Source organism: Somniosus microcephalus, chromosome 3 (genome assembly GCF_052327205.1).
Source record: "Somniosus microcephalus isolate GS21.2 chromosome 3, FLI_Smic_1.0, whole genome shotgun sequence".
NCBI classification, from domain to species: Eukaryota; Metazoa; Chordata; class Chondrichthyes; order Squaliformes; family Somniosidae; genus Somniosus; species Somniosus microcephalus.
In genome coordinates, this window is record NC_140989.1 from 286650455 (window position 1) to 286674416 (window position 23962).

General features: G+C 43.3%; 1 protein-coding gene across 1 annotated transcript in view; it reads left to right on the forward strand.

Annotated features, from left to right (window-relative positions):
- The first annotated feature begins 8156 nt into the window (after nt 1-8156).
- The window catches only part of dnajc6 (DnaJ (Hsp40) homolog, subfamily C, member 6), a 167277-nt gene continuing 151471 nt past the window's right edge, over nt 8157-23962 (forward strand). The window contains exons 1-2 of the mRNA XM_085982706.1: nt 8157-9114; nt 9846-9939. Of these exons, the coding sequence (XP_085838832.1) occupies nt 9909-9939 (31 nt within the window). The 5' untranslated portion in view covers nt 8157-9114; nt 9846-9908. The remainder of the gene's footprint in view (nt 9115-9845; nt 9940-23962) is intronic.

A 23962-nucleotide genomic window follows, 5' to 3' on the forward strand; every position in this document is an offset into this window, starting at 1 on the left:
AAGGTATGCAGGTCCGGAAAGAAGACCAACAAGCAAAGGAAGCCACCACCACAAGGAAAGTACAACAAGAGGCATCAGGTGGCTGAAAAGAGTTCAGACGAACAAAATTCAGACTCAGACCCAAACAGCCAGGAGCTGGATAGTCTGAGAATCCACCATGTGGGTAAAGTAACTGATCTACAGTTGATCTGGGTCACACTAAAAATAGCGGGAGTCCAAGTACGAATGGAGCTGGACACGGGATCAGCTGTATCCGTCATCAACCAAAAGGACTATCACCGGCTATTCTCTCACATACCCTTAAGAAATACCAAATTCGTATTACAGACATACACGGGGCATCATGTATACCCCCTGGGAAAAATACGAGTCAAGGTGAGAGATAGGGGTAAAGAACACCCACGAATGTATCTGTACGTACTACCTGAGGGAGGACCACCACATCTGGGACGGGAGTGGATCAAGAAAATAGACATGGAATGGCACTACCGACAAGCAATGACGAGTGAGGACTCGGTGCAGACAAGCAGCTCAGACTCCGAGCCGGAAGACGATAAGTCCAGCTTATGTATGAAAAACAAGATTAACATGAACTCACGGACTAAGGTTGGGAAATCGATGGCGTGCATAAAGACAGAGAATTCTGAGTCTGTTCAAGCTACAGACAGATGCATTACGGAGGAACACCGGGCTAGAACTCAACGTTATGTCAAAGTACAACGACAATTAGAACAGTTGAGTGCCCGTCTCCTACAAGAGATGGAAAGGGTGAAAAAGTTCTGGGACACCGAATGGGAGTCCCTGGAAAGACAACAGAGACAGCTCGCTCAAGCAGAGAGCGACCATAGAGCCATCGTGGCCAAGTACCAATCACATCTCCCTGAGGCTGTTCAGGAACTAGAATATACACAGAACGATCCAAAGGAAGAGGAATCTTCAGGAAGTCAGGATGGTATTCCAGTTCACCTCTACGACTTGTTGCAAGCAGAGTGTAACGAGTTGAAAGAACAGTATGAACAGGCTCGGACTACAATCCTGGAAGGGGTTAACTTGGCAACTTCCGAAAAGCTCGTGTTAGTGAAAGAACATGAACGACTAAAGGTTGACCATAAGCAAGAATTACAAAGTCTGCAGGAAATGTTTGATGAGCTTCAGGCCAAGGCTGACTCATCGTTAGGGATTCAATCCATAGGAAAAAAATTAGTGGTGGAAGACATACCAGAACAGGGAATACAGGATGTCCAAGAACTCGTTAAATTATTAAAGGAAACACAAAATAAATATGAAGCGGCAATGGCCGAGGTCCAACGACTTGAAGAACAGATGCAACTGGAAATCTTCTCAGTGGAAGAAAAGGGAACTGTAAGAAACACAGAGACCGTAAGAATGGGCCATGAACATGAGCTTAAATCGTCAGAGGAGAAGGGTTTGGAGCTCTCAAAAGTTATTGAAATAGCCGAGGTTGCAACACAGACTGAGAAGATGGCAGCAGAGCAACCCTTAGATACCAAAAGTACGCTGACTCATGTCAAGGTTGAACAACAGAACGCTGAAACAACTGCTCCGGTAGAGGGATTGAATAGTCCGATCAATCAATCTCCAAAGGAAGTTGAAGTATTAAAATCACAAATGAGGTCATTAGTAAACAACTTGCTGAAAGCCCAGAAAAAGTTAGAGGAAGCGGAACACGTGAAGAAGTCTCTTCAGGAAAGATGTCTGGATTTGGAACAAAAGCTGGCTGACGTCCAGCTGGGTAGGGAGGACATAGAAGACCCTCTCGCTGGCCTAGCTCAGGACGACTCCGAATATTACTATGTCCTGTCCTGCCCAACTTGTAACTTCGACTCCCATCATACAGAAATCATGGAGGAGCACCGAAAGTCTACGGAACATCGGGAGAAGGTGGCTCTACTACGGAAAAAGGAGGAAGAGAAGGAGGAACTGCGCATGCAGCTGGCAGCTGACAGTGGAGCCCAGAGAGTCTCCAAGAAGCAGAAAAGGAAAAGTCGAAACAGAAGATGACCCATCTGAACCATGATTACCTCTACCAGATCACACACGTGGTCCCTCCGAACGGAGCCAATTCAGTTCGGAAGTTCAAACTGTTAAACCCATGGAAGGACTATTGAATGAGTCACTCCAGCAATGTGAACCGACTACACCACAGAGACTGAATCTATGAACTGCTTTCCACAGAGACTGAATCTGTGATCTGTTTTGACATGAAGTTATATATGTTATTGTTATGTTAAACATGAAGTTATATGACGTTGACTCCATCGAGAGTATATCTGTAAATTGTTATATGACGTTGACTCCATCGAGAGTATATCTGCAACCTGTTTATATAAAATTGAAGATTGTATGTTTAACGGGATTCTGTAAGTAATAAGCTAGGAAGGGAGGAGTGTTGTGTATGTAACCGTTTACCTTTAAGGGAACTATAGAATGTGACCGTTCGCCTTTAAGAGCACTACTTCAGGGTGGCACTATTTATTGGCTCATGTATACTGTAATACCGATAGTGACCACACCAGTATATAAGGGTTGTGATACGTTAACTAGGGCAGAAATCGCCCAGACCTCTGAATAGTAAAGACCTGTTTTGTTTGTACTTCTAAAGTCTCTGAAGTTATTTACTGCACAACCTACAGACTTTACATTACCCTTGTTACATGCACCTCTAATTTCCTGATTTATACTTTACCCTACATTACAACTACTGTTTGGGGGCCTATAAACAACACCCACCAATGTTTTCTGTCCCTTGCAGTTTCCTAGCTCCAGCCAAACTGATTCTACTTGATTTTTGGAGCTAAGATCCTTTCTCTCTACTGTCTTTATCCCATCCTTTATTATCAGGGCTACCCCTCCTCCTTTTCCATTTTGCCTATCTCTTCTAAAAGTTAAGTATCCTGGAATATTCAGTTCCCAACCTTGGCCACTTTGCAACCACGTCTCCATTATGGCTATTAGACCAAACCTGTTCATTTCTATCTGTGCTATTAATTCATCTATTTTGTTGCTAATATTTTGTGCATTCAGATATAATGCCTTTGGCTTTGACTTATTTCTATTTTTCCCTGATGTCACCTTAGTCACTGATGCCATATTACCTTTGTTACTCTCTCCGTCCCTTCCTGACCCACTTGGCTTATTTTTACCCAAAACTCTACTCTGCTCTAGAGCCTTGACATTTCTCTCGTTGCTTTTAAATTTACTTTTTCCTGAATCCTCCCACCACCCCCTTCATTAGTTTAAAGCCCTGTCTACTGCCCTAGTTATTCAGTTTGCCAGGATACTGGTCCCAGCCCAGTTTAAGTGGAGCCTGTCCCAGTGGAACAGCTCCCTCTTTCCCTAGTACTGGTGCCAGTGCCCCATGAACTGAAACCCCTTCCTCCCACACCAGTCTTTGAGCCATGCATTGAAACCTCTAATCTGTTTGTCCCTATGCCAATTTGCGTGTAGCTCAGTTAACAATCTAGAGATTATTACCACGGAGGCACTGATGACAGCCTTCTTACGAGCAGCAACCCCAACAGCACCATTCTCCTCTCTTGCTGACCTTCTTCCCAGCGTGCCCACAGGGGGCTAATCTTGCCATCTCTGAACACTTTCTTTTATTCCGTGCCACTCACATCCCCCTACCCCTTTCCAACCCACTTGCACCCACCCTGGAACAATCTCTCCAAGACATTTATAAATGCACTCTCAAACTCCCAATTGCCTTTGGCCCTCCATTTGCCACAATACTTCTGCAGCTGCAACTACTCCCTCACCTCCACCTTTTATGCATTTATCTAAAGTAAAACTCTTACTCTTTCCCACACTGGTCATTCCCTAGGTATGACCCCCATCTCCACTCCCTCAAATCCAAGGGGCACATATCGAACATATCTGGTTGAACTATTTTAGCCATCCAGTGCAGATCTGGCTGGACCACATCAAGTACCATCAGTCTTTACTCTTCTCTGCCATAACCGCTCTCTGCTCTAGGATCATCCTGGAATGCAAAGATAACTCCCGACTTCTTTTCTCCACTAGCTCCTCACTCCTGCCACCTCCACCCACATCTCCAACAATAAATGCAAGGAACTTATGGACTTCTTTGTCACTAATATTGAGACCATCATTCAGCTGCCTCTGCCACATCCCCTCCTTCCCCTTGCCCACCAAGCCAAACAACCACCAAGGTTCCTTCCTGCCCTAGCCCTAAACTGGCATCTATCTCCCCTCATGCCCTCTTCAAGCTCATCTTGCCCAGAGACCCATCTCCTGTTTCTCAACCCTATTCCCACAAAACTGCTGACTATCCAATTTTCCTTCCTGGACCTATGCTAGGAATGGATCACCCTCATTAGGTACTGTCCCTCTACCTTTCAAAACCTCTCATTTCCCCTCCTCAAAAAAAAGCAACCTTCAGCCCCTCTGCCCTTGAAAACTAATGTTCCATCTCCAACCACCCTTCACTCTCAAGTCCTTGAACGTGAAGATCTCCCAAATCTGTTTCCAGCTTTCCCACAACTCCATGATTGAATCTCTCTAATCAGGTTTCTGCCCCACCACAGCACTTAAACAGCCCTAATTAATCACAGATGACATCCTCTAATTCTGTGACTGTGGTGCACTATCCTGCCTCGACCTCTTTGCAGCCTTTGACACAGTCGACCACATCTTCCTCCTTCAACTCCTCTCCTCCATTGTCCAGCTGAGTGGGACTGGCCTTGCTTGGCTCCACTTCTATCTGTCCAATCGTAGCCAGAGCATCTCCAGCAATGACATCTCTTCCCACCCAATTACTTCTGGACTATGCGCAGGTTGAACCTCCTCCCCCTTTATCCTGACTTAACTGATCTCAGTGATGGTGCTACAATTGGTTTCAGTATCCCTTGGCTGAGGAGGGGGAAAAGTCAGCCCGAGTTCCTGCTGCTGATCACTGTGCAGTGACACCACCTGGAGCACGCACTTCAGGTGAAAAACCTGATAGTGATGCTCCCCACCACAGTCAAATAGCCTGCTGACTCTCGTTATCTCTGCTCTTATGTGAAGGAAAGCTATTTGGGTAAGGTATTAGAAGGCTTCTAGTGCTGGTGATACAGTACCCAATAGTTCAGAAGAGAAAGGAAGAAAAATTGAAATTTTCAATTGATAGAATTAATTTGGAAGAGTTCATTTTGTGATGCTATGTTGCCATTGTTTGATCATGTGCCGTTGTAATGAGAAATACAAACCTGAAAGAAAAACCCAGAACTAATGCATTACTCCATAGCAGCATTCAACATGGTCAGTCTGGTCTATGAGTTTATATTCACAAAGCACCAACAAGCAGTTTGGTTCTTTAATACTGTTCTATGCCTGAAGGTGACCAGCTGAGTGTTTCAATCATTTTATCCTTTAGGGAGGATTTTTTTTTACAACTTCAAACATACTTAAAATGTATTTAGTCTAAAAGAAATAAGTGATACAGCAAGGTCCAAGCATATATTCAGTGATGGAACTGGAAAAAAAAACCTTTGTGGTGCTTAAATTGAATAACTATTAATTGTGCAAATCTAAGTGAGATTCCTCCAATATTCTGGATCAATTTCATCAATTAATTTCACAATCTTGAAGATGTCAGCTAGGCCACCTTGAAATTTCATCCCCCCCCCCCCAGGAAAATAAATCCAACTTCCTTAAACTTTCCTCACAACATAAATTTCTGATACCCAGAATCATGGAGTAGCAGAATGGGGGATAAAAGATTTTTAGGAATAAGAAAAGGCCATTAGGCCCAACATGCCTAGATAAAGCTCAAAAGCACATCTGCAGAATTCCACATTTGGCTAGCTGCCTTCAGAATGAAGCCAATTTGCCATTAAATCCATACAACTACAACCGTCTTTAAACGGTTCAGATGCAGCACGAAAATCAAATGCTTTCCAAAAATCTAATTTATATTCTAGCAACAAGATATCATTCATCCACTGACTCAGTTACTTCTCAAAAAATTCTAGTAGATTTGTGAGGCGTGACATATTACTTGGAAGTCAATGCATGCTTGTCCTTTATGCCCTCTAGATGAAACAGCGATAGCGTCATGTGAAATGCCTTTGAGCATTTTTATAACTACTTCTTTTTCAAACCGACCAATTCCTTCCTTCCTTCCCAGATGGAAAGCATCTGGCTTCAATCAGGCACATCATCATAGTGGCATGACTGAGATTAGTAATCAGCACTTGGTGCAGTGAGTTGGTGCTCTAATGCACCACACCACTCATGGTGTATAATTCACTGATCTATGCACCATTCATTTTTTTCTCTTTTATCGTCAACTTCTCTGATCCCTATCTCTTCTTGAGGTACAGTTCCACAGATACCATTTGCCCTGTGGTATCTGGCCTAAATGGCCAATATTCCTTGACAATGAGTGTCATCATGGGGGTGGGGTAGTAATCACAGCTGAAACTAGTCATGTCCTCACCTGATATCCATACACATGCACTTCCAGCAGGGGTGTTGATCAGGGGCAGGATGGTGGCCAATTGCCTGAATCTAGTGGTACTGAAGCGAATTGTTGGATTCCCACAACCTCCCCTCTCCTGGCTAAAGTCAATGAATTCAGCAGAAATTGGGTATCAAATCTGGGACTTTCCTGGCCTAACTATTCATTGAATAAACTTGCTGAAGGAACACCACAGCTGTCTTATTTCTTTCTTAAATTATGGGATATTAGAGTTACTCCGTATTCCTCAGTTACAATATTTATGTGTATCGAGTCTTTTTGAGGATTGTGTAATGCATCCTATGTGGTCCAAGCATCCTGTAGGTATCAATTCTTTAGGTTTCTTTACAGCAAATGTGCAATTGATTTTTACATATTTTATAGATGCAGAACTAATTTACTGGATTTGAAATCGGGGCCTAGAGTTTCTGATTGTAACACCAAAGGTAACAAAAGAATGGGTTACATTAGCATTACAATCAGAAAATCTTGGCTGTTATAACTTCACTTAACATTTCCTAATTTTCCTAATTTATCTTTTAAAGGGGCTTTAATACACCACCTCCTTTGTACTTGGGTAATTAAGATTTTCTTTGATTTTGATGGTATAAATTATCTGCCTTTTTTGTTTCCTCTTCTAACACTATCCTAATAGGGCATTTACCTTCCAGCACTCCAACTGACACTGGTGTTGACTTTGGCAATAGCATGGTGACCTAGTGCTGCTATCTTCAGACTCATCTACAGAGGTCATTTTTGCCTCTGGAAGCAGCAGCACTTTGTTGGCAACATAAATGGATACTGCCAACCTTGCTGACCACTGGTGGCCTCAAACGCGCTTTCTTCTAATGCTGATTGTCAAGTAGGATTAGCAAGGATGCATAATAAAACATGTGACCCAGACCCATTCCAACTTCAGGAGAAAGTGTGGAATTAGGGAGGGCATTAGTGAGAGAGCCAAAGGGGAATTGTATCAAGGGGGCAAAATGGGCATGCACATATTCCTGAAAAATCAAAAGCAGAACTTCCCAATTGGTTAGTTGGTAAATGTAGTACGGTACTGAGACATTCAGAACAGGAAGGCTTCCAGGTTTGACTCATGGCTTGTACTGAGGTAACTAATCCAAGCTGGGCAGCAGAGTTTCTATAATTGGCCGCATGATACCAGATTACAAATAGATGGTAGAAAATGCCTGAAAATAATTATGACAAACAGAAGAAAACAGAAATTCCTGCAAATAAAAGAGGTTGAAAATTAGTCAATTGTTAATTATGTACCCCAGTTCTGACGAAAGGTCATCGACCTGAAACATTAACTCTGTTTCTCTCTTCACAGATGCTGCCTGACCTGCTGAGTTTCTCCAGCATTTTCTGTTTTTATTTATTGTTAATTATGTATTCTGTCAACGGTGAAATTAGATGGTACAATCTGCTATCCAAAAGCCAAAATTGGACTCCCCAATGGCTTAGTGGGTAAATGCATCCCTAACGTGGAACTAATAAGGCCGCTGGTGTGATCCCTGTTTTTTTTTTTATTCGCTTATGGGATCTGGGCGTCTCTGGCAAGGCCAGCATTTATTGCCCATCCCTAATTGCCCTTGAGAAGGTGGTGGTGAGCCGCCTTCTTGAACCGCAGCAGTCCGTGTGGTGAAGGTACTTCCACAGTGCTGTTAGGGAGGGAGTTCCAGGATTTTGACCCAGCAACGATGAAAGTTCGGCGATATACTTCTACGTCAGGATGGTGTGTAATTTGGAGGGGAACTTGGAGGTGGTGGTGTTCCCATGCGCCTGCTGCCCTTGTCATTCCAGGCGGAAGAGGTCCCGGGTTTGGGTGGTGCTGCTGAAGAAGCCTTGGCGAGTTGCCTTGGTTTGTTTTGATCTCAGCTGGGCTGTCAATAAAGGTACTAACAATTGTCTTGGCAATCCTGAGCTAGGGAGGTGAATAATTCAGCTGTAATTTTCATTACTGATTACTGCTAGAAAGCGCACAGTTATTGGTTGAGGGCAGTATCATGTCCTGTGGTGCTAGGCAGGATTCGCACACAGCCTGCCAACACTCACTGGTTTGGGCTCACGCACAAAGAATGATCACTTGCTATCATCCATACAACTGTACACAGCATGAGTCAGTGCCTTTAGGAGAAGTGAACAAAATTGGAGGACATAAATAAAAAAAAGACAAATATATTAGACTAAAACAATAATATGAACTTATTTTAATAGCACGATAAAAGAAGTGATAGCATACAATTACTGAATTACAAATGTAATGTTTCTTCTTGATAAATGATGCAAATTGACTTTAATTGAATCAGTACAGCATTGTTGTTTTGATGTCAAGCAACTGCAGTTCCAGCAATGTTTTTCATACCATCTGTCTGGGTCGTGCCTGTAGCTGTTTGCTTCCTGTGCTACTGTATGGTCCTGCCTACTCGCACAGGACACAATCACGTAACATTGCTGTGCATCAGCAGCCTTGGATTATTGGATGCAATTTGAGTGACCTTTGACTGAGTGCGAATGACAAATCAAAGGTCAGCACTTTAGAAATCCAGCTTTGCTTCCTGCACATTTCTGCAGCTGATACTGGGCATGTAGAAAAAGAGATTTAGCAACAACTGCAACTAAAGGTAGGGAGAAAGACTACTTTTTAGTTCATGGCACCAAAGATAAAATACCAAAGAAATAAGCCTTAAGATTTCAAAAGTATTTCCAAACAAAACAAGCAATTAAATATAATGTTCCAAAATACAAAAAAGCCTAAAGCTTGCATTCTGGTATCGAGAAGAAGAGAATCCTATTTTTAAACTTCTGTACCAAATGATTAAACCATACGAAAGCTTTTAAAATCCTTTATATCAGCACAGCATTGTTAAGGGTTTCATTTTTGAATGTTCATATCCAACATTATTTCATAGCAGTCATTTTATAAAATAATATATTTTTAAAAACATTAAAAAAATGCATGTTCCTGTCAAACAATCGAGTGTTTCAAATTCAATAAGAATTCAATAAGATTCTGGATCATCTTTGTTTAATGTGATTGAATGATAATGTAAAGGTGGATTCACAAGTCAATTGGAGAGAATTTGTGTGCATTTTTTATATTTTATGTACAAGTTAATAAATATCCACTTACTGCATACTGTTTGCAAGCTTTTAGGATTCACACTCTTACCATACAGAGCGCCTCTATACAGAGGGATAGTGGGGAATGGTGTCCGTTAAACAGGAACCATATTTTACTCCTGATCTGCATTTTCTCTTGTGCTGATACCAGTACAAACTCAGCGCTTTCCATGCACACAGTCATAATCCCTTTCCACTTGCTGTTTTTTTGTCTTCTGCATCTGCCTGACAGGCTGATGAAGATTTAAATCTAGCTGCAGACAGCTGAAGCAGGCCTGAAACCTACCAGAGACAAATGTGGAACCAGGAGAATGCAAAATTAGAATGTAAGTGAACTTCAAAATGTATAATTACAAAAACAAATGCCCATAATGTTCTAGAAACAGACCAAGCATTGCAGATTACCATTATTATACTAATTGTACAACCATCTGTAGACCATTATATGTTACTGAGAATCTAGATTCTCGAAAATCTTCCTTTAACTATTGTAGTACGAGTGAAACAATCTTTTTGTGTAATTCTGAAATGATGTAAAATTATGAATAATTATTCTGGAGCTGCTGACCTTACTGCCCTCTATTGTCTTTCATCAATTGCTTGTATTTGGTCATTAAAATCAATGTACTGTAATGCCCTGTTGTTTATTTTATAATATTCAAGAAAAGATTCTGATCGCATTTGCTTAATTCTTTCATCAACACAACTGCAGAGAATGTTCAGCTTCTGCTGTGAAAAGATTTAAAATAATTGAAGATTGTAACCAGAAATCATTTTCCAATGTAATGCACAAATATACTGGGATAAAGCATCTTATCATAGCATTCAAAGTTGATTTTTTTTCATGACTCTTCTTCAGTGTATGTTTGAATGTTAAAGATTTTAGACAGCTGAGTTGTGGAAAAATGCCACAAGAGAAGTGTTCTTCTTGAATGTGAAACATAATGAATAGTTTGCTTAAGATATGAAATTAACATTTAAGACTGTTGATCTTACCTTTTCTATGGTAGCTAGAGTGTGTAGCTGCACTGAAGAATTTGTCAGAATTGTTTAATGTTTTACCTTGTGTTAGTGCCTTCTACACGCAGTAATCTCAAAGGTCATAACCATCTGAAGCGCCTCTAATGTTTTACTCAGTAGATTAGTTTAACTGTCTAAAGGAAAGGGTATGTGGGACCAATACAAATGTGTTGTAAAAATAGCTAATTATCAGTATAAGTGTTTTTCTTGTTAAGTGTAAAAGTCCTTGACTCATGAGTAAATATGCACACAGCGTATTTCACCCTCTCAATAGCATTGAGCATGTGTTAATAGGGAATGTGGGTGGCTCAGTGGGTTATCTTTTCACCTTTGGGACCTGGGTTTCATCATAGGCTGATGGGATGATAGCTAATTGAAATGATTCTAAATTAAAGGAGTTTAGGGTAGTCTAAAGCATGATTTAAAATGGAGGTAAGCCCACAGCACAAAGCCACAGTCAATTCAGCACTTAATTGACAAATTTATTCAGAGATGCTTCGAGAATAGTCAGAATGGGAAATAGAAATATCACACTGGTGCACCAGAGGGCACTTTTCTGAGGTAGAATGAAGAAAGTTTGCCCTGCATCTAACCCTTGTTTACCTGACCTGGGAGAGCATTTCGGATGATGTAGAGGGAGTTGTACCATTAACGTAATGTGTACTAAACCTAAGGAAGTAGGACAGTGTGGAAGAAGCTTTCCTCTGCCTCGAACGCATACTAAACGTAACCAGGGAATGTTTTACACAGATGCTGGATGCAAAATATGGAACAGTTTTCTATTTTCCAGCACCAACCTCCTTTGCCTCAATGAGCACATAGATGTGAACCATATCTGTCTTGAAGTGTATTATTGGAAAAAGGGGTTGCCATTTCAAATATCAGGGAGCACAGTGTAAAAATGAGGAAGTTAGGAGTAAAAGAGAAGTCAGGCAGAATGGTTTAATCAAAATGTAATACATTTGTGACATACACCTTGGTGAATACCATTGAAGTGTCCAGTATTATAAACAGATGCAAGAAGCAATTGGATTTATTTTTGGAGAGAGAAGGGATTGATGGCAATGGTGAGAAGGTGGTTGGCAGTAGGGTTAAGAAAATAAGAACATAAGAAATATGGCCCCTCGAGCCTGCTCCGCCATTCAATAAGATCATGGCTGATCTTCTACCTCAACTCCATTTTCCTGCACTATCCCCATATCCCTTGAATCCCTTAATATACAAATATCTATCGATCACTGTCTTGAATCTACTCAATGACTAAGCCTCCACAGCCCTCTGGGGTAGAGAATTCCAAAGATTCACCACCCTCAGTGAAGAAATTTCTCCTCATCTCAGTCCTAAATGGCTGACCTTTTATTCTGAGACTGTGACCCCTGCTTCGAGACTCCCCAGTAAGAATTCTGTATGTTTCAATGAGATCACCGCTTCTTCTAAACTCTTGAGAATATAGGCCTAGTCTACTCAATCTCTCCTCATAGGACAATCCCCCTATCCCAGGAATCAGTCTGGTGAACCTTCGTTGCACTCCCTCTACGGCAAGTATATCCTTCCTTAGGTAAGGAGACCAAAACTGTACACAATACTCCAGGTGTGGTGTCACCAGGGCCCTATATAATTAAGTAAGACGTTTTTACTCTTATACTCAAATCCTCTTGTAATAAAGGCCAACATACCATTTGCTTTCTGTACCTGCAAGTTAACTTTCAGTGATTCGTGTACAAGGACACCCAGGTCCCAGGTCCCTCTGAACACCAACATTTCCCAATCTCTCACCATTTAAAAAATACTCTGCTTTTCTATTTTTCCTACCAAAGTGGATAACTTCACATTTCTCCACATTTATATTCCATTTGCCATGTTCTTGCCCACTCACTTAGCTTGTCAATATCCCCTTGAAGCCTCTTTGCATCCTCCTTACAACTTACATTCCCACCCAGCTTTGTATCATCAGCAAACTTGGATATATTACATTTGGTCCCCTCATCCAAATCATTGATATAGATTGTGAATAGCTGAGGCCCAAGTACTGATCCTTGCAGTGCCCCACTAGTTACAGCCTGCCAACCCGAAAATGACCCACTTATTCCTACTCTCTGTTTTCTGTCTGTTAACCAATCCTCAATCCATGCTAGTGTATTACCCCCAATCCCCTGAGCACTAATTTTGTTTAATAACCATTTGTGTGGCACCTTATCGAATGCCTTCTGAAAATCCAAATACACCGCATCCACTGGTTCCCCCTTATCTATTCTGTTAGTTACAACCTCAAAAAACTCTAACAGATTCGTCAAACACGATTTCCCTTTCATAAATCCTAATCCTATTATTATTTTCTAAGTGCCCTGTTACCATATCCTTAATAATAGATTCTAACATTTTCCCTACTACTGGTGTCAGGCTAACTAGTCTGTAGTTCCCCGTTTTCTCTCTCCCTCCTTTCTTAAATAGTGGGGTTACATTTGCTACCTTCCAAGCAGTGGGAACCGTTCTAGAATCTATGGAATTTTGGAAAATGACAACCAATGCATCCACCATATCTATAGCCACCTCTTTCAAAACCCTAGGATGTAGGCCATCAGGTCCAGGGGATTTATCGGCTTCCAGTCCCATGAATTTCTCCAGTACTATTTTTTTACTAATACTAATTTCTTTCAGTTCTTCATTCTCGCTAGACTCTTGGTTGTCCACTATTTCTGGGAAATTTTTTGCGTCTTCTTCCGTGAAGACAGACACAGTGGGCTGGATTTTAACTCAGGTGCAGGATGGTGTCGTGTTATCCGCATTTCGTGTTATCCACCCGAATCTAAATGGATGTGGGAGATTGATGCAATTTTAACTTAATTGTCCAATTGATTTCCAACGTGTGGGAACCCTTGACAAATTAGTTTTTCCTGACTGAAAGTCCCCTCCGATGATGTCATCATTGCTGCTGCATTTAGGGTCTGCAACAAGCCTTGCTTCTTCTGCATACTGCCAACCTTTTGCCCTTTCATGCTAGAGGGGCCTGGAGGCAGAATGACCAACGAGAGACCTAGGTGTGCTTCCAGGTTTGATGATGTGGCCCTGCAGGCTTCAGTTGAGGGAGCAAGAGCTCATAAAGAAGTGCTCTTCCCTTCTTCAGGGAGGAAGAAGCCTCCCCAGCAGACCAAGGCTGTGTGGATCCAGGTGGCAGAGGAGGTCAACACATTATCAGTACCCCACAGAACCTGGATTCAATGCAGGAAGGGATTTCATGACCTTCTGCGCACTGGAAAAGTGAGTATGAATTTCCCATCACCCTCAATCTGATCCCCATTGCCTTTCCACACCAGCACTCAGCTTTAGCAATCTCTTCCTCCACATCCCATTTGACACTGACATCCATGCACCCTTACCCATTCCCTTTCTCTCTATGGTCACATTCACATAACTATTCGACTATGCAGCCCTCACACTCCCTATCACTGTGATGCTATGAAAACAACTGACAACACACAGGGAGGGCCCTTGACCTTGCCACCTCACTCCATCTTTGTCTCCTTCTAAGTATCTATGCTATGGAATCTCTACACTCACTCCTTCATTCTCACTCAAACTCCACTTGTCTCCCTCATTGCAGGAAAAGAGAGCTCACAATAAGCAAGAAAGAGCAAGGACAGGAGGAGGGCCACCCTCACTAGCCCACCTCACCCCCTGGGAGGAGGCGGTCCTGGAGATCGTAGGAGTGGAGGATGATGCGCAAGTGGAGGACGGACAGAGGGGTGCATCACAGCAAGCTGGTGACAGAATAGTTTTCCATCTCTCTCATTGACATTGCATGAGTCGCTGATAATGATTCTGAAGCTCTAACAGATTGACTTATGATCATCTGCAATATGCAATGTGCATGTAACCTTGGCATCACATCTCTGACTCTTTCCTTTACTCCCCCACAGGACCATCGCAAGCACCCATCCCCACTAGCCAGGAGGAAGAGCCTGAGCATCCAGACTCCTCAGAGGAAGCTGCAACCTCTGAGGGCGCAGCGTCAGCAGAATTCAGCGCACCCAGCACCAGCACGGACACTCACACCTCGGTGGGACAATCGTGAGATAGAGTAGTTTTGTCACCTGGTGTATCACAGCTCACAAGTGAGCATCAGCAGATTGTGGAGACAGGGACAGCAGTGGAGAGCCCTAGTTGGAGGGCGCACGACTCTGCCAGCTCGGCTCAGCTGCATGTCAACCCTCTGCCTCTGGGTCCATCCATAAGATCAGCGGTGCTGGAACACCAGGAACAGATGCAGGAGTCTCTGGCAGATTTTGTCTCCAGGGTCGCTGCGAGTGTGGAGCGAATGGAGGAGTCCATTGCAAACATAAGCAGAGCCTTTGTGGAGTCATTGGCGCATCAATGCATCACCATGGATAGGATGGCAACCTCCATGGAGGTGATAAGTCGCCAGAGTGCAGAAAACATGGTGAGTGTTCATAATAGAATGAAAACTCTGGAGGAGCGATGGTCATCTATTGAACAGAGAAACCAGACCTTCATGGAAGTCCTTCTGAGTAGGACTGCCAGTGCAGATACGGGTCCCCATGGCCCCCCTGATGTGCAGCAAGGTGCTCTCAAGCCACTTCCAAGCGCTGGCCCCTTCTGGCCTGTGCAGCTTCAGGTGGGTGAGCAGCAGCCTGGCGCTCCTGTTGCTGCTGCTGTTGTTGGTGCTGATGTTGTTCCTGGTTCTGCTGGTGCCGCGGCTGGTGCTCGAGCTCATCTAATGCCCAGAAGGGAAGGAAATAAATGGCTCCCATGCTTCTGGTATATGCCTCAGTTGAGGAAGCGCTGAGTGAAGGTGGCGAGAGGGGTTTCCCAGGAGGTCACACTGGAGATGGGTGTGGTGCTCCAACCTTCCACAGGTGTGGTTAAGCCTCCTAAAAGTTACCCCAGACCTGAGACCACTAAGTCCTGCCACCTGCAAATGATGGCTGATCAAATCTCCTCTTTAATGGTTGACCTGCAGTTGATAGTCAGCAATCCAATAGTGCTCCCGCCAGGTTTCATTGTCGTGTTTCCCACCAGGTGTGTTTAACGTGGGAAAAGGGTTAAATTCACAAGGGCCTTTCAAAATAGGATTATAGAGGCTATTTAGTGCTTGTTAAGGGCCTTAACGACCTATCCTGCCTGTTGGAGGCGGGACGGAGTCGAAACCATTAGACACGACTGAGTTAAAGTTGCTCGGAGTCGGGAACCAGGCGGGGGGGTCCCGCGCCCGCCCACCAGTTTTCACGATTTTAACCCCCCACACGCCTCCAATCACACCTCCACGGCCCATTGAAAATCGAGCCCAAAGGGCGCGATCTTGCCAGCCCTGGGGAGACGGGTATGGAGGCGGGACTGACAGGAAAATGGCAGAATTTGGGGGCGGGTGCCCAACCCCCCTACATGCCATCTTGCCAGGAGATGGGTAGCCAACCATCTCCATCTCCTTGGAGGCGGGAAGGGGATTAGTGCCACTTATCTGCCTGTTAACAGGTAGTTAACAGGCAGATGTGAGGATTATCCCCATTTTACCCACACAAGTGTGGGCTTCCCGAAGGCTCGAACCCCGCCAGGGTCATCGAGGCGAGTAGTGGGTCTGCGGGGGTCGGAGGGGTGCAAAAGTGCGCTGTGAAGGTAAGTGATGGGTGAAAGTGTGGAGAGGTGAGTATGTGAGGTAAGTGGAAAGTGTTAGAAAAAGTTTACTTACCTTTGTTTCTTCCTGCAGGCTTCAATCTGTGGGTATGTGGAGAGTCTCGCACCTCCGTGGCAGAGATGACAGATGGCCATTGGATTCTCCAATGCAACAACCATCTCATTTCTGCAAAAGAAAGAGGTTTGATGAGGTTTTGACTTCAAGAACTCATCAAACTACAGAGAATGTCAGTGTTTGACAGCTTCACAGTTTTGTCAAACGATGACAATTCATCTGTCAAAACTTTTTGACAGATGAAACGTCATACGTTGATGTTGTCTGTAACCGGCTTTCCCTTAATTGGCCTGCTAAGCCCGCTGGGCAGGCCTAACAAGGTCAATCAAGGGAAAAAAGTAGCGTGGGTTGGCCAGAAGTCGATGGAGGCGGGACTAAAACCCGACAAGTGGGAGTCCTGCCTCCAAAAGCTCCCCATTGGCAAAATCCAGCCCAAAGTATTTGTTTAATTTCTCTGCCATTTCCTTATTCTCCATTATAATTTCCCCTTTCTCAGCCTGTAAGGGACCCACATATACTTTTGCTAATCTTTTCCTTTATACATATCTATATAGAAGCTTTTACAGTCTGTTTTTATGTCTCTCGCTAGTTTACTCTCATATTCTAGGGCTGATTTATCAAATACAGGACTGTTTTGTTGGGCCTAATGGCCTTTTCTAATTGTATTCTATCATTGAGAAGAAAAACTTCTAAACTAATTGAAAAAATTATTCATAAGCTTTTCGATTTAACATTGTATCTATTTTCAATGGCTGAGTTGCTAAAGAAACTGCCTCATTTGGAACAGTGCTGGGAAGGTTCCAGGTTTGATCCTTGGCTATACTGAGTTAGTTATTAGCAGTGAAAGCAGTGGCGTGAGTGCTATAATTGATCTCTACATCTGAGATAGAGAGAGGTAAAATCAGCCAGGTTCTCTGCTCCTGATCACTATGCTGGGATATAGTTCCATGCTGTGAAGTAGCTGTTCATGAGGGTATCTAGGCAGTGAGTGTCAGTGGGTTATTTGATTGTGTGTGGGAGGGATGAGGGGCACCACAGCTTCATCTGATGTCCATACAAAGCTCTTTCCAGCAGATGGCACTGACTTGTGAGCTGGTATGCGAACCCTGGCTGCTTTTTCTTCTTCTTAGCCCAGGAGTGTCTGTGACCAAAGCTTGCACTCCTGCTGCCACTCTGGTTGAGATCAGTTAACTCAGCGCAGTCTGACAATCAAACCTGGGACATTCCCGGTACATGTCATTCTGTTCTGCATCAGGCAATGCATTTACCAACTGAGGTATTAGAGGAGCAGGAATCCTTTTAAGAAAGATTAGTTATGAGAAAATATTATATGACTGATCGTGGCAGCAGGGGGAATATGTGCATCACAGGATATCTCCTTAATAGCAATGCAAAGGTTAGGAGACTAAATTCAGATTTTTAAAAAAAATAATAAATCAGTGGGGAGCTCACTATAGCTATAAGTTATATATAGGTACCAGTTGTACAGAATATGGATGCTAACCCCAAATCTCTGCCCTTCCTCTCCTGAATGTGCTGATTCATGCTGGAGTGCATTTCCACAGGCACTAGTCTTCCTCTGGTACCTCACATAGGTGGCATTTCTTCTTATCTAAAACTAAACAGTGAAAGGGACAGCACAACTAAGCGGAATCCTGTACTCATGCAACGTCCATACTGCACACTTTCCACTCAGAGTCACTGAATAGCACCAAGAGTGGGAACCATTGCAGAGTTTTTCCTTTCCTCGCCCAGGAGTGCTTAGACCAATTGCAGCACCTTTTTAACTATTCTATCAGAGGTCAGCTAACTTGGCAGAGACTGGGAACTTGGAACTTTCTTGGCTTCTTAACACTCCACGTAGTGCATTTTCCAATTGACCCATTGGGAGAGGGCAAGATCATTTTATATTATCAAGTGACACTACAGGTTAAACCAAAAGAAACTTGTTTCTAAGTGTCAGCTCAAGGCTATGATCTAATTTCTTTGAACTAAATCAATCTATATCAAAGATGCTGACGGATAAATATTAAATCAGATTTTCATGGCTAAATATTGAAAGAGATGGTTTCCATGCCCAGGCCCCAGAGTTGAAATGGCAATGAGTTAACAACAACAACAGCTTGTATTTATATAGCGCCTTTAACGTAGTAAAACATCCCAAGGCGCTTCACAGGAGTGTTGTAAAACAAAAAAAATTGACACCGAGCCACATAAGAAATTAGGGCAGATGACCAAAACTTTGGTCAAAGAGGTAGGTTTTAAGGAGAGTCTTAAAGGAGGAAAAAGAGGTAGAGAGGGGGAGAGGTTTAAGGAGGGAGTTCCAGAGCTTAGGGTCTAGGCAGCTGAAGGCACGGCCACCGATTGTTGAGCGATTAGAATCAGGGATGCTCAAGAGGGCAGAATTTGAGGAGCGCAGATATCTCGGGGGGGTTGTAGGGCTGAAGGAGATTACAGAGATAGAGAGGGGCAAGGCCATGGAGGGATTTGAAAACAAGGATGAGAATTTTGAAATCAAGGCGTTGCTCAACCGGGAGCCAATGTAGGTCAGCGAGCACAGGGGTGATGGGAGAACGGGACTTGGTGCAAGTTAGGACTTGAGTTTTGGATCACCTCAAGTTTACATAGAGTAGAATGTGGGAGGCCTGCCAGGAGTGTGTTGGAATAGTCAAGTCTAGAGGTAACAAAGGCATGGATGAGAATGTCAGCAGCAGATGAGCTGAGGCAAGTGCGGAGGAGGGTGATGTTACGGAGGTGGAAATAGGCGATCTTAGTTATGCCACAGATATGTGGTCGGAAGCTCATTTCAGGGTCAAATATGACACCAAGGTTGCAAACGGTTTGGTTCAGCCTCAGACAGATGTTAGGACGAGGGTTGTAGTCGGTGGTTAGGGATCGGAGTTTGTGGCAGGGCCTGAAGACAATGGCTTCAATCTTCCCAATATTTAATTGGGGAACATTTCTGCTCATCTAGTACTGGATGTCGGACAAGCAGTGTGTCAATTTAGAGACCGTGGAGGGGTCGAGAGAAGTGGTGCTGAAGTAGAGCTGAGTGTCATCAGCGTACATGTGGAAACTGATGCCGTGTTTTGGATGATGTCACCAAGGGGCAACATGTAGATGAGAAATAGGAGGGGGCCAAGCATAGATCCTTGGGGGACACTAGAGGTAATGATGCAGGAGTGGGAAGAGAAGCCATTGCAGGTGATTTTCTGGCTACAATTGGATAGATAAGAATGGAATCAGGCGAGTGCAGTCCCACCCAGCTGGACAATGGTGGCGAGGTGTTGGAGAAGGATGGAGTGGTCAACCATGTCAAAGGCTGCAGACAGGTCAAGAAGGACGAGAAGGGATAGTTTACCTTTGTCACAGTCACAAAGGATGTCATTTGTAACTTTGATGAGAGTCGTTTCGGTACTGTGGCAAGGGCGGAAACTGGATTGGAGGGATTCAAACATGGAGTTCCAGGAAAGATGGGCACGAATTTGGGTGGCGACAACACGTTCAAGGACTTTGGAGAGGAAAGGGAGGTTAGAGATGGGGCGGTAGTTTGCAAGGACGGAGGCTTCAAGGGTTGTTTTTTTGAGGCGAGGGGTGATGACGGCAGATTTGGAGGAGAAGGGGACAGTACCTTAGGATAGCGAACCATTAACAATGTCAGCTAACGTGGGAGCCAGAAAAGGAAGTTGGGTGGTCAGCAGTTTAGTGGCAATAGGGTTGAGGGAGCAGGAAGTGGGTCTCATGGACAGGATGAGTGTGGAGAGGTCAAGAGGGGAGATCGGAGAGAAACTGGAGAAAGATGTGAGTTCATGGCTAGGGCAGGGGTGAACCTTAGAGGAACTTTGGCCGGTGGGCTAGGGGAAGGAAGGGAAGTGGCAGAGGCAGCTGATCGGATGGTCTCAGTCTTAGAGGCAATGAAGTCGATGAGCTCCTCACACTTGTTGTTGGAGGTGAGTGTAGAGGAGACAGGGGAGAGGGGTTTATGAAGATGGTTAGCAGTAAAGAAAAGAATCCAGGGGTTTGCATTCCAGAATGATCCTGGAATAGTGAGCAGTTTTGGCAGACAAGGTTAGGACCCGATAATGCTTTATGTGGTCCAGCCAGATCTGACGGTGAATGGCTAAACCAGTTGTCCACCATATCCATTCAAGTCTGCGTCTCTTGGACTTGAGGGAGCAAAGATGTGAGCCGTACCAGGGGGAATGGCCAGGGTGAGAGAGAGTAATGGTTTTAATAGGGACTAGGGCATCAAAGGTGGTGGTGAGGGTGTGGTTGAGCAGATTGGTAGCTGCAGAAATGCCATGGCGAATGGAGGGCCAAAGGCTGGACAGTTGGGATTTCATAAGTGCAGCTGTAAAAGTGTTGGGAGAGAGTTTTCTCCAGGGGCGAACACAGAAGGAAGTAGGGTTGGGTGAGGGAAGGGGGATGTGGTTGGAAAGCGATACAAGGAAGTGGTCAGAGATGGCCTTATCTGCGATTGACATGGTGGGAGTAGTGAGGCCACGAGAGTTGGCAAGGTCAAGGGGGTGGCCATGAATATGGGTTAGGGAGATCGAGCCAGGGCAGCCACCAGCAAGTTAACTTGTGGGAGGTGGGGGAGGGGTGGGTGGGGTTTGGGGTCATGGAAGTTGGGGGTCCCGGACTGGCAGCAGCCCAGATTATCATCGTGGGGCCCAGAGGAGCACTTCTGCCCACAAAAGTAATACAGCACTGTAAAGGAAAAGACACAATTCAAAGAGATATACCATCCTATGAACAGATTTCTGATATTACTAATACATGACATACTGGGTTTAAAAGTCTGGAAAGCCTCGGAGACACATGCTGCCAATACAGGCTTTTGAGATAAAATGAGTTGTTAACACAAAACTTGTAAACACCACACAAGCTTTTGAAATGGGAATTGATTGTTAATACTAAGACAATGGCCCTATTGAAACAGCAAGTTGCAGCTTCCAGAATGTCTGCAGTTTGGAACCAACACAATAGCAATGCCCAAATAAAGTGTTAAAAATGAACACTTCGAACAGGAACACAGAATATTAAAAAACCATGTGCCTTTGTAAAAGTAACATCAAATGAGAAACAGGAAACATGATTATATATGCAACCAATTGAAGTAGCTAAGAAATGCATGGAACACCCTAGTTGAAGTGGTTTTGATTTACATATTGTAAAAGGTACACAAACAAAAGACTTTGTAGATATTACTTCAATAGACAGACCAAGCAATTACATTGTGTTTGTATTGCAAATGGAACACATAGGAGTCACGATGTCTGATTATAAACAGCAGAAGTGATTTTAGAATTGAATGGAAGACCTTCGATAAGAATGACATCAAATAAATACTGCTGTCATATTGTTTTTTATGATAAGTTTTGAAACACCTATACAGCAGACAGGATTCTGAGATGCAACAGCTAAATTGACAGTAAGAAAAGAATTCAACAGAAGATGATGAGAGATAATTAGCTTACATCAGCAGAAAACTTCAAAGGATAAACCACTAAAAAATGGTATAAAAATAGAGCTTTTCAGATGGAAAGTCAGAAGTCGCTGGAAAGGGCAAGCAATTCTCAACTTCAGAGGCATGCTCTAAGTTTTTAATTCTTTGAGTCTCAGGGATCAAAAAGGTACTTTTAATTTGATTTTAGTGGATATTCTGGATTAAGAATAATAGAAATGTAAAAATGTACGAAGTTAAGATTTGAGAATAGGGATCTCTGAGAATAAGAAATGTATGCTATTTGTATTTTGAACTGATAAAGTCACGATTGACTCACAAGCTGTTAACTGTATGTCGGCTCTTAAATAAATCTATATACTTTTAGAATTGTCTCAAGTAGTATTTCTGTATCAAACTCGCAAACTCAATTTCTGTACACTCTTTTGTAAGGAGTTGCAGAATTCTGGGAGGGGGGTGGTTTCCAGACCCTCATAATACCCAGAAGGTTATTAAAAGTGCTATCTGGAGGATGGTAATATCTTCAGGTCGTTCCTTTCCTTTAGGGAGAGATAGTCTGGAACTTTAGACCCATTTAAGCATCTTCTAGAATTCGGCTATCTCTAACTTTAGTTGAAGGTGAACATCTGGGGAATACGCCTGATCTGGGGTAGCCCGAAAAGGGCTAGGACTAGTAATTATCCCTTCACACTTCTGCCCACAAAAGTAACACAGCACTTAGCTTTGCTTTGCTTCTTCGGTTCCATTGCCCGTGGAACTGTTCGGAGTATGCATGGGGCAAGCTCCCACCAGTTCTGACCTAAAATGTCAATAGGGGTCCTATTTACATCATAGGACTGGATTTTCATCTTAAAAGGAGCCTATTGCCTGAAACAGGTGGGTGCTTTAGATACCCGGTTGTAGGCTGCATTGAGCATGTGTTAATAGGTAATGTGGGTGGTGCAGTGGGGTATTCTTGGTGCATCACTGGTGTTAACAGGTCAGTAAGGCCACTGGCCATATTTTGAGGCTGTTTCTGCCCTTTTAAAGGCAGGTGAAGGCAGTGAAAACCTATCCCATTGTGTTCCATTTGAACATCTTTGTCTATACTTATCCTTCTAATTTTCCCAATCCAATTCCTAATCAGCTATTTTCCTGCTATTTATGAAAGAATTTTCAGTAAAAATAACCATAAAAGTAATATAACAGTAAGCTCTTGAAGAACAGTATACACATTCATTTATTATTCTTTTTAAAGCAGTACATTGTATCAAATAGTGGCGATCAGATGAAAGTTTCTTATGCATGATTTGCAACAAACCGTGTTAAATGGCACTGAATATTTTACAGGTGTGGGAGGTCAGCCCCAGGGTTTATTAGAGTTCCCAGATGTGCATTAGAGAATGGGCATTGCGCTACCACTTTATTTCTTATTATGCTCCCGGGCCACTGCCTACACCATTCTCAAGGCATGTACTAGGTGATGCCAAGAGCATGTTGGTGACAAGTCTCGCTCCAAGTTTCCCATCTGATGTATCTAGCCCCTGTGCAGTTCCTCTCTACAGATGTGTGCTTGAGTTTAGAATTCAGCATGGTGGCAGCTGACAGGCACAAATCCCCAGCTTACTGTTCCCAGCACTGAATCTTTCTTAATTTTGAGCTGTTTGATATTTTTGAAGTTCATCTTAAATAAGCACAATTATATGTGTTGAAGGCACATGCAAAGAAGTCAAATTCAGCCTGGCATCTTACGCTTTGGTTACACTGAAGTAGTAAATCCTTTGAGATGCATGAGAACTTCAAAGACATACCAAATCAGGTCAGGTAGTTAAAAATTCTGTCTATACAAAATTAAAAGAGAGAAAGATGAAAAGTAACCCATGTAGATCCACCATAGTTCAGAATATATGTCACCCACACATTTTCTGCTTCATTTTGGACTTCAGGTCCTGGAAAATCTCAGTAGAAGCAATCCTTTCACTTTAGAAGCCTTTTCACCAAGAATTCTCTTCAACTTTGCTTTATCCCTTTACTTAGGTTTCTACATAAGAACATAAGAAATAGGAGCAGGAGTAGGCCATACATTCCCTTGAGCCTACTCAGCCATTTCTAAATTGAAAAAGTAAGAGTGGGCATCACTGGGGAGCACACTGTGCAACAAAGTGTGTTACCGCCAATG